Below are 14,798 nucleotides of genomic sequence, written 5' to 3'. Positions count from 1 at the left end.
TGATTCTAGATTTTATCTGTACTATAGTTGTGTACTATTCATTTTTTCTCCAACCTTCCTGATATACACACTTCCCTAGTCTGTCTACCCAAGAATAGATCAGAAAATTAAAATCAGCAAGGTGATATTTGCAAAATGTTAGCCCATGGATATATATGGACCTTTATACATATGATCTCATTTGATCTTGATGACATTGTGAGGTAGTTACATATAAGAAAACTGAGGCTTGGAGAGTTTAATAAACTTGCTCTAGGACATAGACTTTTATACCTATAGCTAGCAACACTGTAAGATTTGTCCAAACTTACTAGTAAAGACTGTGCCAACACGTATCATTTCATTTCTGTATCACAGAGAGTGGCTCCAAGCAGCTATTAATTCAAAACAGCAAAGAAACAAACAAACAAATCATATTTGGGGAATAGGTCCAGCTACCCAATTTTTAGGACTTGTAGGTGCATTTTGAGATGGCTTTTCCTACGAACAGAAAACTGATGGCTAACCTCCTGTATTCAATTACAGGTGCTATATCACAAAGGCCAGGCCTCACTGAAGGCAGGGGTGTGGTCATTACCAGCCTCACATGGTGGGAAGTTAGCATAGTGCAAGAAGTAGTGGGGCTACAATAAAGTTCTTAGCCTATATATCACATTTAAACCCTGCACAAAATATATTTGCCCTTAATTACAGAAATTAGGTTACTAATTTTGTTGTGCCCTTTGGGAACGAACATTTACACCTAAGAAAATGGAGTCCCTGACGTGTTCCCAAGGGGCTGATGGAACACTTCCTGTGGAGAGTGTGGGAAAGGCCGGGCACCAGAGGCAGCCTTGCCTAGAGCCAGGAGAAGGCTTCTCACACTTCCCTGCCTTTCATAACTGGATGGGACATTCCACCCCCAAGCCCTGCACACATCCGAGTCGAGGAGCCGATATTCTTAGCTACCGGTAGCCCATCAACTGCACAGGGGCTCTGAAGCTCTAGAAACCTTTTAATGTCTTTAACTGACAGGGACAACATGAATAATTTCTTTTGCTGCGCTCAAACTAAGGCCTGTTCTTAGAGGCACACTCTTAAGTTCATTGCTGCGGTGCCCTGCCCAGGATCCCTTCAGGACTGAGGCACGTATCCCGGCTGCTGGGTGAGGATGGCTCTCAGGAGTCCCTTTCCGGGAGGTCCCTGAGCTTTGGAGAGCTGCTTGCCCAAGGTCCTGTCCCTCCCTGGGGATTAGCTCCAGTCAGTCACTAGTTGGGCTGATAGAGGGTACAGGCTACCCCCTTGCCTCAAGGCAGACACCTCTGAAGGGCCATCCCAGGCCCAGGGGTTCCAGCAGCAACAGCAAGGCAGGTCAGCTCACCCCTCAGCTCAACCCCTCTCACTCCCCAGGTGCTGAGCTTGAGGGCACGCCCCCAAAAGCCTTCACTCGCTTTCATTTATCAGAAATTCTGACCCAAAGCAATTCTTTAAAAGTTATTTTATATTGCAAGACATTCTTAAATATACTAACTACAGATCACTTCTCAAGCTGCATCAGGCATACACATAATCTTTCATTCATAACCAAACAGCAGGGCATGAGCTTATGAAGCGCCCATAGAAACTCTGTCCAGCCCTGAGGAGGGGGACAAGACAAGCTCTTAAAAAGCTCCCAAAATAACAGTACAAGGGAAATAGACTTGTACATTCACTAACTAACCTAAAATCCCAGGTGATCAAAGCAAACAGGAGTATAAACAACAGTACCCTGGGAGCACTAAGGAGGCCGTATCTAATTCTGTCTTAGGCAATCAGAGGTATAAGGGAAACCTTATTACTTGGAGAGTGGTGGTGAGTGGGGTGGCTCAGGGAGAGTCACTTCTGGCAGAGGACACAGTATTACCAAGGCCGCTGGACTCCTGGGGACATCTAGCTCAGTCAGTCTGATGAAATTCTTCGGAGCTTCCTGACATCCCTATGTAACTGAGAATGACACCAAAACCAGTGCGTGATAGGATAAAGCCCCAAAGCACAGTGTTTAGGAGGCTAGGAAATCTGGGGGTCGTTGGTGGGAGGCGTAGCTCAGAAGAGCAGAAAGCCCAGGGCTGCAGCCACAGAAAGGGGATCGCTGCAACTTCACGCAGTGACCCAGGAGAAAGGGAGGCAGCTAGCCCATCTGGTCACATTCTGTTGCCTCAGACTCGAGTGACAGAGAGCAAGAGGGCTGATGTCGGCTCATTAAAAACATGCACGTTGGTGCCACCAGAGAGCAAAAGGAATCAGGCTTTACCTGAAGGCCCAGAGAGAGCTGTTCTAGCCGAACACAGCGGTCAAGCACTGGCAGATCCAGGGCTTGCCTGCAAACATGTGGCTGTAGGATACCGAAAGTTATTATTAAGAAAATGTAGAGGTGCTCAGCTGGCTCCTTCATCATTTGATTCTGAAACTAAAAGGTATTTGAGGAAAACACATAATGGCTCTGGAGGCATCACTATGGGACGGTGCGGTGGTCACTTCTTACACCCTTGAAGCAGCTATTCTTTTCTCTCTTTACAGGTAAGAGGTCAGTGACCTCCCTAGGTCAGCCAGCAAGGCAGTACTGGAGGCAGGACTAAAGCCCAGGCCTCACCCCAGAGCCCATGCTGGGCAAAGCTGCACTCCCTACTCCCCTAGCAAGGGCTGTGTCAGGTAGGCTATAGTAAGCATGACCTTAAGTTAAAGAAAAACAGAACAAGGTATTTTAAAAGTAAGGGCAAATGCTGATCTTATTCTCAGTCCAAAAACAACTCATTTATTCAACGTCTTTTGGAGTGTTCTATAAAAATGCATTTTCTCGCTAACTGATGCTTCCGAAAACTTGTGTTTCACATTACGTATTTCTCTGCCTTCTTGGGGTGATTATACAGGACACAGTGGACCTGTCTGCTGCTTCAGGGCTCCCATTTCTCAGCAACAACCAGAGTGACCAATCTAGGGTCATGCACACGGATAACTTTTTGGTTTTCAGTCTCTCCCTTCATGCTTGCGAGCAGAAGGGGTCCCTGTGGTCAGTCCTATGTTTGACTCTAGTTGACTTGACCTCCTTTTTCTTTATCTCCCAGTCTGCTGCCTATCACCTGCACTGGAACATTTCTGTTAGTGCTTTATTCCTGAAGGTCCAGAGACTAAGTCACCTCCAGACACATGAGCTATTACCACGTTTATGCGATTCCCACTTTACTCCTCAGTTTAAAATCTATTGTAGGTTTTTTTCCTACAAGGAATCATAAGAAACTTGACAATGATTACCCTTAGGGAAATAGGCTGGCAGAAAAAAAGACATTTGAGACAGTATGAATGATAGTTTTAGTTCTATGAAATGAAAAACTTTTCTACTCTTAAAATATGAGATTCAAGGGGAATAGAATGGGTTTGGCACATTTTGATTAAGTTCTCTAACTTCTAATATTACTAATCCTGTTAAGCATAGATTGTTAGAAAGTTTTTTGTTGCCACCACTAAGTATTTTGGGTTTACTTCTCCTTCCCGCTGCGTTCTGGCCCCCTTGCAGGAAGTGTGCTGAAGAAAACAGAGTGACTTCTTCAAACCAAGGTAGCTATGGTCACACTGTCTCATCATCACCATCACAGACTGAAAGCTGTTTATTTGCACCTCATGTCACATAAAGGGGCTGGAACCTCCCCTGGTGGACGGGAGCCTCCCCTAGCAGACTGATAGACTCTCTGAGAGGGCGTGGCAGGCAGGGGGAATTTTGAACAGGGTCTCCAGAAAAACAGGCCTGTCTGGACCATTTAAAACACAGGCTGATGCCCACTCCACCTGGCAAAGCTGTAGGGAAAGCAAGGGATCGATGAAAACAGAGGTTGGCACATGGTAGGCACTGAATAAATACTTGTGGAGTAAATGAATGACATGATTCTACTTATATAACATCAGTTATTTGAATAAAATGATATAACCTCCCTCTTCAAGATTCTATTAAAAAGGCAACATGGTCCAGGGGTCTCTGGTCTGAGGGTAAAGGGAATGAGCAATAGCAGCATAGAGAAGTCACAATGAGCAAGGCAGCCTCCGGTCTCTCTCCCCACAGCCAAATGAACTACGATAACAAAACACTTGTTAAAGAGTTGTCTAGAGGCCTCAGATTTTAATTTTAGGAAACAGATTTAAGCCTTATGAATTCTCATCATATCGGATAATCACATCAATATTTACTTAAGTGCAATAATTGACAAGGCTAAAGACAAATCATTTGGAGATTATCTGCCTTTTCTATTTCCATTTTACTGCATCTGTTTGTATCACATAACAGGCACCATGAAGAGTAAACAGCAGCTCCTCATGGAATCTCCAGGCTGACCAAACCCTTAAAGGTCAGATGGTTCAATTACCAGAACACAGCCGAAACTATACCTGTGAAATCCAGAACTATATATAGAAGCGAGGTCACATCCCTCTAGCACAACAGTTTTATTTCTTACTATCTTAAGCCACATACCACTCATTTCCTAATCACAGTATATTTTTTCTGTTAATTTATTAAAAATCACAGGTATTATGAAGACATATCATTATTAGAACAGTATTTTAATACTACTAGCATGACTAAATTATGTGTATATTTTAAATTAAGGAAAACATTATATGAATTTTAATTCTGAATTTGAATCTTCTATTCAGTTTGAATAGTAGGCTTCCACTTGGTACAGAATTCCTCTCTGTAGCATATTTTACCTAAAAGATTACATAATAAAAGATTAATGCAACAACTTTAAATATTTATGTTTTTAAATTCCACAGGAGTTGCTGAATATGAATTACTATTATTTTTTATGTCTTAAATAAACCTTTTTCTAGATTAAGAACAAGCAATTATGATGTTAAAATGTTATTTTGTATTTTAAATCATTGCTAGTTATGTATGGAGATTTGTCATACCAAACTTTCTGTTAATATGATTCATAATACAAAGCCTGTACTTAGAAACTTATTTCAAAATCAAGTGATGATTCTTTTAGGTAAAATATAACAAGTACTCTGGCTGATACATACAATAATATGCATACAAACAGCACATAAATAATCTAATCTGAGAACTAATTTATCAGTTACTGTCACAGAGCACCTATGCAACAAAAAGGACACCTTGGTGTGAGCTGCTCAATAAAACAGTGTTAAAATCACCACAAGATATAGAGTGCCCATATTTTGCAAGGAAAGAGGCTGGTGCAAACTTGGAAAACCCATAGCACAGCTGGGTTTGGCATCACCAAGTTGACATGAGAAGGGACTTTTGTTCTAAACAACAGTGCCACTCAGTGGCTGAATAATGGTAGTGAACTAATAAACAGTTTGAATTGGAGGGTGGGCAGACAGAACAATGGAATTTTGGAATAGGCAATGATAATACTGCAGGCAAAAAGGTATACTATGTTGCCATGGTAAATGTACCTTGGAGGTCAGTTAGAGTCTGGACAGGAACAGAAACCTGAGCATTGCTTCCTGTAACTACATCACCTAGATTTCATAAGAAAAAATAATTAGATTTCATAAAAACAAAAAAAATAATCAACTTTTTTTCATACTTAATGCTGTAATACATTTATCAATCAAATTACTAAAAGTAAAATAAAACAGAAAATACAGTACAATCTTATGAAAATAAATATAAAATATTTTTAAAAGGACCTATTTTTTTTAAAGTATTACCTAAAAAGCATTTGGGCATGTTTTTCTTAAAGAAAACAAACAAATTTCCACTAGTCTAAAGTATAAAACAAGTTTCTACCTGTTGAAAGTATAGGAAACTCTAGTAATCAAAAGATTTTGCTGAACAGACTTCATTATGCTATAAATATTAGTGTGATTTTATATTTTCTTTCAAAAGTTTTTATCCAAAAAATTACATGCATTTATTAAGTAACGTTTCTTTTGAAATTGATTCCCCTCTGTAACAGACAAAATTTATTTTTAGCTAAACTTGAAACCAGTTTCTTCAGTCACCAGATCAAGACTTAAACAAGTTCTAATTTCATAGTAAGTATTGAAAAGATTTCAAAAGTTCCCACATGTACTTAGAAATGTCAACATGTAAAAATAAATCTGTGAACGGCATACCCTTTAAACTTGATATACTTACTATAGGCAAGATTTCATTTACAAATTGGACCTGTAGTAAATGCTTAAAATAAAGAGGTGTTCAAATTTGAAAAACAGACAAAGGAAACGGGGAAAAGGAGTGCATTTTAAGAACACAGGAAGGAAAGGAAAAGGAGCACCACGGGACATTCTGTGAAGAGCTGAGGTACACAATTTAGAAGGGAGATTTTTTGCTTCTTTGATTTCCTTCCTGGGTGACAAAGTTCAACATTAAGCAGTCACTGTCAACAGCATTTGAGGGCCTATGCTATTTTGAGCTTAACAAGGTCAAAAAACAAGCCTTCTTAAAAGGCACCATATTTTGTGGGTGTGATAATGTATGATTAATAGACTTGCTTCCCCTGTAGTTTTTATACAATAGTAAAAATCTATTTTTGAATTAAATAACATACTCTCGGTGCCCTGACCACTTGCTACAATTATGATTTACAGCATGGCCAGCTCAGATGGAGATTACTGGGCTGTAATTATATCATCACTATCAATTAACAGTACATATATTTATATTCTCCTATAACAGGGGTGGGCAAACTTTTTGACTCGAGGGCCACAATGGGTTCTTAAACTGGACCGGAGGGCCGGAACAAAAGCATGGATGGAGTGTTTGTGTGAACTAATATAAATTCAAAGTAAACATCATTACATAAAAGAGTACGGTCTTTTTTTTTTAGTTTTATTCATTTCAAATGGGCCAGCTCCAGCCCGTGGGCAGTAGTTTGCCCACAGCTGTCCTATAACTACAATAAAATCTATAGATAAGTACATACTCCAAACAAGTGATAAGCAGCTTTTAGCAGAACTGTCAGGTCCTGAATTTTCACAGTATTTTTAACTCTCTATTCATGGATAAATGGCATGCTTCTTTTCTATATTTTTGAAGGAGATTTTCAATTTTATGCTTGCTATCCATTTTATTCTGCTGCATCTGGATCACCTATCTATAATAATAAAAGGGTAATATGCTAATTAGACCAAACGTCCTTCCGGATGACCTTCCGGACAAAGCCGGGGCTGTGAGGGAAGCCCAGGTCCCTGGGTGCCAGAGAGAACCTGGTGCCAGCAGCTGGGGGAAGGAAGGCCTACTCTTGCACGAATTTCGTGCATCGGGCCTCTAGTTAGTATATTTAGACTAAAAACTGATTTTAATATTAAATATCAGCAAGAAAATTATGGAGGAACATCTGTGCTCCCTTTTCTTTCTTTTAAGACCCCACCCCCAACACATATACAAATGACATTCTGCATTTCAGGCAGCATATACGTGAATTTTCTGTTTTCCATACAACTGCTCCCCTGTACAAGCACAAACTAACTTAGGAAAACCATAAGCATTTTCATCTTTATAAATAACTATTTTTCAAAACAACTTTCAAATTTTCCAGCAGAGGACACTAAAAACTGATACATTATCTTTCCTCAAAGGCACAGCGTAGATGGCGTAGATGGCGCCGTTCTGAGAGAGTTAGAAGTCATATTCAACGCAAGCCTCCTGACAGGCTACATACTGTGCTCACTCTACCATCCAAACCTGTGACCCACCTGTGGACTGCTCGGTGCCGCAGCTCAGCAGGACACCTGCGGGAAATGCCAGCTTAAAGAACCTATGTTGGAGAAGTGTTTCCACCATCGTGTTAACAAGTAATCTTTCACCAAAGGAATCATAGATTTTTGGAGCTGGAAGACCCCAGGGATTAGTCCAAACCTCTGACTTCAGGGTTGGAAACAGAGGGTCAGAGAGCTCCAGGGTTCTGCTTACAGTTCATTGGTGAGTGAATGAAGAGCATCACCCACACTAGGTTCTACTTGTATAAAATGTTCTCTTTGCCCTTTCCTGTTTTACTTAAGTCTTTATGCAGGAGGGGCATTAGCAGGAATATGTATCTCTAATATGAAGGCAGACTAGCTTTTTGTAGTTTGACAGGAGAAGAAATAAAAAGACGGAAGAGTTGCCAAACAAGGCCACTTTCTTCCTTCCAGCATGGGGATCAGTTACAAAGTGCCTCAGTAGTGATACGCATGTTCCAAACACTTTGCTTAAGTGCTCTGTTGTCTTCTTCTAACTGGGGACTTAGTTTTCATCAATTGTTCCATCCTCATGCACTTCCTTTCTCACTTACTGTGATATTAATACTTGACATTTCCTAAGAGACACAACTTTATATTTCTATAGTCATTTGGCTTGGTTCCTCAGAAAATTTAAGCTACAGCATTAAGAGATTCTCTGACTCATTTGCCTGCCATCAGTTAGAATTACTACTGACTACAGCTTGTTATCAAAGCAATATCGAAATCATATTTGTTTAGAACAATAAAAGAGTACAATTAAGAAATATATAAAATAACATTCATTTCCATTCTGTAAGTGGGCATGTCTCCTGGTATTAAAATACGTTTACAACATGTTAATGATTTGAAGTCTCCTTTTCTTTAAATCATGTATGATAGCTCTACATTAAAAAGGGAAGAATGCAATTTAAAATGACATAGTCTTATATAGGTAAACAATACTCTTATAGAAATTTAAATATGAATATATAAAGTTTAATACTTCATATAGGCAACGATAACATGATATAATGGAAAAACACACACTCATTATTGAATAATACTCATTATTTTATAACACTGGGGAATAAAGCCTATTTAACTTAAGTTCATCATTTTAAATGCCAGTAACTTAAAATTTTTCATAATTTTGAATGCAGACTTCTCAAACAGAGTATATGGAACATAGCTTAATGTCTTCACATTGACTCAGTATTACTTTTGTTACTGTCAACACCAGTTATGGAACATGGCTATTCCACAGGGATCCCTGTAAGACGTGAATGAGGCATGTGTCAGTATATTTGCCGTGAAACAAAATGGCTACAGACCTGATGCTCCGTGAGGTCTTAGAATTGACTTTTTAAAAAATATATTTTCTGCCATCATGTTATTTCTTTTTTCTACAGTACAGATAGCAGAGTGCCCCCATTAAAAAATAAACGCAGTTCTTTCTAATTGATTTTGAATAGGGGCAGCAAATACATATGTCTCTGAAAATAAGTAGAAAGTAAAAGTGTAAAGATTCTGAGCAAGAACCTGAAGGGCTCTCTTAGGAATAAAATGCATGCGGGAGATGAAGGCCTGGAGAGGTCCAGAAACAGAAATGAGCTCCCCTGAGTCCCAGCAGCAAGAGAACCCCCAACAGCAGCACCAATAGCAGTGCCCTCACTCATCGAGTGAGAGTTGGATGGGAAGCCACCTCCCAGGCTTCCTCTGCTCTCACATTCTACTGATCAATTTTTGGTGCATGGACTCAGACACTTACTTTGGAGGCTTGATATTATGTTTAGCTTTTTCCCCTTTATGGTTCTAATCTGTTAACTCAGAGGTGAAACAGCCAGAGTGGGAGCCTAAGGGCATGCTTCCTCCAACCCAACTGCCCAGGGGAGTGCTGGGACTAGCAAAGCCCATGGTGTCTGCAACTTCCCGCATTATCATCCAAGTGAGCGACACCACAGCCAACTGACTTCAAGTTCTGTGTTGTGACAGCTCATGTAATACTCTAGGAGGCTCCACAGGACGCAAATGCAAGTATACCAGCCTATAAATGTCAAAAAATACCTTAAAAAATTACCTCATAAGATGTTTGTAATTAAGAACAATATAGTATCTGATAATGTAATTTAAAAGGACCTAATACAATGAATTTATTAAAAATTAATAGAAGTTATTTTCTTACAAGCAGACTATACTGCAAGTGCTTTCTTCAGATTTATTAGTACTTTTCCTTACCTTTGTTCAATTGCACTGGCATGCTTTCCGATTTCATCAGCCGCTGCTGCTGCTGCTGCTGTTGCTGCTGCTGCTGCTGCAAATGATGCCGGGGGATCTCTGCCAGGGTTCTGGGGGGACCCACAGCAGTGGAGGTACTGCCACCACTGCCTCCGGAAACAGGGCCACCGGTACTGGCTGGGGCTGTTGCTGGAGAAATCAACTTCCTTCCAAAATTAATCAGGCTATTGGAGACCTTATTTATATTCAGGGGAGCACCTCTGGCATTGGTCCTGCAAAAAACAAAAAAAAGTAGGCAGAGATTTAAATCAGAGGACAACTATATTTCGCGCTATTTCACATACTCCATCGGTATAAAAACATACCTTACCTACTTCGAAAATGGCCATTTACTAGATCAGCCACACCAAGTGAGAGGTAAAAACTTAAAAATGAGCACAGGATAATAAAACATAAGACTCTTAAAGATGTGGCTTATGGAAAATAGTCTTTATACTTTTTATTCACTCATTCAATAGGGCCTATTACATGCCAACACTGTGCTAGGTTCTGGGGATACAACTGTTCAAAACAGATATAGTTCCCCTCCTGGAGCTTCTAGTCTAGTAGGGAAGAAATATATTAATCAAATAATTGCATAAATAAGTGTGTGACTAAACCTATGATGAGGACTACAAAGGAGAGACATAAAGCTGGACGAGTCTTGGACTACCCATAGAAGGGGCACCTTGAAATGAGGCTGGTAGCAGGTGTCCCACTAGCCTTCACATGTGGGTGGTAGGCCACATTTAATCTGGTTTTGAAAAATAAATGTGTTGGAGGGTCAAGAAGTAAATTCACAGAAATCACATCAAGTTCATAGAAATTACAACAGATGCCCAGTTTATGAGAATTGCAATTCACCCTCAACACACCCACCCCGCTACCCTGCTACCCACCCAGCTTTCCATGATCCCCTCCCCACTTCTCTGCTTTTCTTGATAGCACTCTGCATCATCTGACATACTATATATTAGTATTTTACTTATTTGGTTATTATTTGTCCCCTTCCTCCAATCCCCACTAGAATAAAAGTTTCATGAACACAGGGATTTTTGTCTCTTTGCTGTATTGCCATTGTCCAGCACAAATAGGTATTTTGTAAATACTTGTTAAATGGCAGCTGCATCTCCAATAGTTTAGGTCTTCTCACCTGTTGTGGTGGAAGAGTCCTGCTCCTAGCCATGGCCAGCCTCTCCATCCGGGCTCTGGACCCCATCTCCTCTGACCTTTCACGATCCTTACTCCTGTACCTCCCTCCCCTGAATCATCATTTAGCCTTCTCTACTGTATGATTCCATTAGCATACAGCCGTGAGTGTGTGTGTGTGTGTGTGTGTACACTAACTTCTCCTTTGAACCCTCTCTCCTTTCTAGTTACCATCCCTCTCCCACCCACACACAAGGTTTTTGTTGTTGTTTTTTTCCCCCAAGAGGGTATCTTAATGTGCTTCTGCTGCTTCTTCAGTCCCTGACTCACTAATGTCTGGTTGTGGCCTTGCCATTGCTTTGAATCCATGCCTCAAGGTCACCAGTAACTCCTGCACTGCCAAGCCAAAGGTCCGTTCTTATCTTACTCTACTCTCACTCCCTACACTTCCTCTCCAGCTTCCAGGGTTGGCCAGGACCTGTGCTTTAACTGTCTGGCAGACAGAGGACACCAAGGAAACATTGTTGAATGAATGATTACTTCCCAAATGACTTATGGTCTTGAGGTATTTCAGAGCTAGTGTCTTCTTGAAGTTATGATGATAAACTATTGTAGTTGTAGGAGGTAGTCCCACTCCATGTCAACACCAAAGTTTGTACTTTTATTGCACAAATAATTAATAGAAGCTTATTTTCTCCCATTTTGCTCTTTCTTCACTAAAGTGGGAAACTGAAAATCAAGTTTGAGGGATTCGATAATTTGATTTTAGTTAATGAATTTTACTATCATTTCCTTCTCTCAGATCTACCTGGCAGCACTTACCTAGTAACTCTCCCACGCCTCACACGACACCCGTACCTGGGCATTACTACATGCAGCTCTAGCCAGACGGACCCACAGTCCTCACATAAAAAGGAAAGGGCATGATGTTTCTTCCTCCCATAAACTCTTCTCCAGTGGTACTAGCTAATCTTATGGGCTAGGTGCTGGAGACTTAAACATTCCTTTGGAGATAGGACAAATCAAATTTAAAACCTGGATTTCAGCTTGATAAAAAACATGTATTCATTTATAACTTCATGAAATGGGGAAAATCATTTTCCAAAGGGTTCTTTTTGGATCACGTTTAATCTTTAAAGAACTGAGCTATTTAAAGTCCTTCCAAAAATTATTGAAAATAATGTTTTCTAACAGAGATAAGGATATATGGTGGTTATGCACCGTCTACTTTGTTTTCAGCTGTTCCTTTATGAAGAAGAGCATTTTTCAGTGTACAGATAGAGAAGGCCCTGAATACATGTTTATTGAGAAAAAGAGTGAATAAAATGAAAATAACTCACACATCTGGATTAAGAAGGCATACCTCTGGCACTGTATTCCACTCAGCAGCCTACATGCACTGCCATTGCTTGTGAGGTGGTGGAAAGAAGAGCTATCATGATATTGAAGCTCTGTTGCAGTTTAGTTTTGCTTCTTTGCAAGTCAAGATTCATAATTCATAGATATGAAGAAGTTATAATGTTACCCTTCCTTATAAACAAAAATGTACTAGTCAAATTCCCACATTGCCAGTTGTAAAATTTATACGCTGATAAAAGTACTAAGCAACTGCTGGAGCATTATCAAGAGAATATGGTTAATGCAACTTCATTACTACTAATAACCACAAAAAACATATAGATCAAGCTCATGCAGAGGAATTTTTCATCTGAATAGTTCTTAAAAGGGAATGAACACTGTTTCCCTTTTTTGAACATTCTTTGTTTTTAACCAATTAATTCCCCCCTCACCCACTATTTTAGAAGAATATTTTCTTTTCAAAACAACTACTGATGGAGACTACTTATTTTCAGGTATAAACAATTGTAAACCATGCACTTCTAGGAAAAACATGCTGTCTGTCCATAGTTTGTTTTTTAGATATGACAATTTTTATGCCAAAGTTGGCTAACATAGATCTTAAATGTTAGTAGCTGCATTCTTCACAAGAAATGCTAAACAATTTGCAACAATTTTTATTGCCTGCGATGTATATTAAGTCATATGTGCTAAATTAATGATGATTAACACAGTTATTAGAGACCTGATGGACAGTGAAAATAGGGTTGGATTAAAGATGGAGTGTAATGTGTAAAGGTGTTGAAATAAATACTAAGAGGTCTTTATAATTGAGATATCAGATATTAAATCTAATGAGTAACAAATTCTGTGTAATCAGTCTTCTATTATTATTTTCTACTACATATTATTATTAAATAAACTAGAGGTCCGGTGTGTGAAATTCATGTACTCGGGGCCGGGGAAGGGAGAAGTGTCCCTCAGCCCGGCCTGTGCCCTCTAGCCGTCTGGGAGCCCCTGGGCGATGTCCATCAGTGGGACATCCTTTGCACTGCAGCGGAGGCAGGAGAGGCTCCTGCCACCACCACTGTGCTCACCAGCCATGAGCCCAGCTCAGGGCTTCTGGATGAGCAGCGCTCCCCCTGTGGGAGCGCACTGACCATCAGGGGGCAGCTCCTGCATTGAGCATCTGCCCCCTGGTGGTCAGTGCATGTCACGGCAACCGGTTGTTCTGCTGTTTGGTCAATTTGCATATTAGCTTTTTATTATATAGGACTAGAGGCCCGATGCACGGAATTTGTGCAAGAGTAGGTCTTCTTTCCCCCAGCTGCTGGCACCGGCTTCCCTCTGGCACCTGGGACCTGGGCTTCCCTCCGGCTGCCTGTAGGCACCCTGGACTCGGGCTTCCCTCGCAGCCCTGGCTTCGTCTGGAAGGTTGTCTAGTCTAATTAGCATATTACGCTTTTATTATTATAGACAGTGCAATCTAGGAGAGATTGTTTTGAAATTATGCCAACAACTTTTGGCATAACTCCATTTAGCAGCTTAAATCAGTAGCAAAAGGGTATTTTTTTTTCTCTGAAAATCCATGAATCCTCCAAAACACCTGTATCAGAACCCAACCTGGCTTCACTATTGGGTTCAGAGGCCCCTTTAGTTCAGTTTCAGAAACTCTAAAAAAAAACCTCTTGCAGCCCTGACCGGTTTGGCTCGGTGGATAGAGCCTCGGCCTGCAGACTCAAGGGTCCCAGGTTCGATTCCAGTCAAGGGCACGTACGTTGGTTGCAGGCACATCACCAGAAGGGAGTGTGCAGGAGGCAGCTGATCGATGTTTCTCTCTCATCGATGTTTCTAGCTCTCTATCCCTTTCCCTTCCTCTCTGTAAAAAATCAGTAAAATATATTAAAAAAAAACAAAAAACACACACACAAAAAAACCTCTTGCAGCCTCTCAATACCCTTTAACGACTCAATCTCCTACAGTCTGGATTTCTGACCAACATTCTAGTGAAGAGCTTCCTTTTCTTTCTTACTTTTTTTTTTTTGCTAATCCTCATGAGAGGATATTTCCCCCTCTCTCCCCACCGCCACTGATTTTTAGAGAGGGTGGAAGGGAGGGGAAGAGACACACAGAGAGAAGCATCTACATGAGAGAGACATCAATTGGTTGCCTCCTATACACACTCTCCGGATCGAGCCTGATGTATGTGCCCTTGACTGGAATTGAACCCGGACCCTTCAGTCTGTGGGCCAACGCTCTAGCCATTTAGCAAACCAGCTAGGGCTCCAACACCTCCTTAATAGTCAGAGTCTTCAACTTCCAAACCTTCCTAAAACTTTAAAAAACCACATATC

General features: G+C 40.6%; 1 protein-coding gene across 1 annotated transcript in view; it reads right to left on the bottom strand.

Moving 5' to 3' along the window:
- The window catches only part of TBC1D5 (TBC1 domain family member 5), a 421,112-nt gene that overhangs the window by 46,672 nt on the left and 359,642 nt on the right, over nt 1-14,798 (bottom strand). Inside the window, exons 18-19 of the mRNA XM_070433344.1 lie at nt 9,919-10,190; nt 5,431-5,496 (exon numbers count right to left, since the gene is read on the bottom strand). Of these exons, the coding sequence (XP_070289445.1) occupies nt 5,431-5,496; nt 9,919-10,190 (338 nt within the window). The remainder of the gene's footprint in view (nt 1-5,430; nt 5,497-9,918; nt 10,191-14,798) is intronic.

This window comes from Myotis yumanensis, unplaced genomic scaffold (genome assembly GCF_028538775.1).
Source record: "Myotis yumanensis isolate MYYU_CA2020_CCGP unplaced genomic scaffold, mMyoYum1.0.hap1 SCAF_14, whole genome shotgun sequence".
Lineage (NCBI taxonomy): Eukaryota > Metazoa > Chordata > Mammalia > Chiroptera > Vespertilionidae > Myotis > Myotis yumanensis.
The sequence above is the reverse complement of the archived record's forward strand: the minus strand, read 5'-3'. Positions and strand labels throughout refer to the sequence as shown.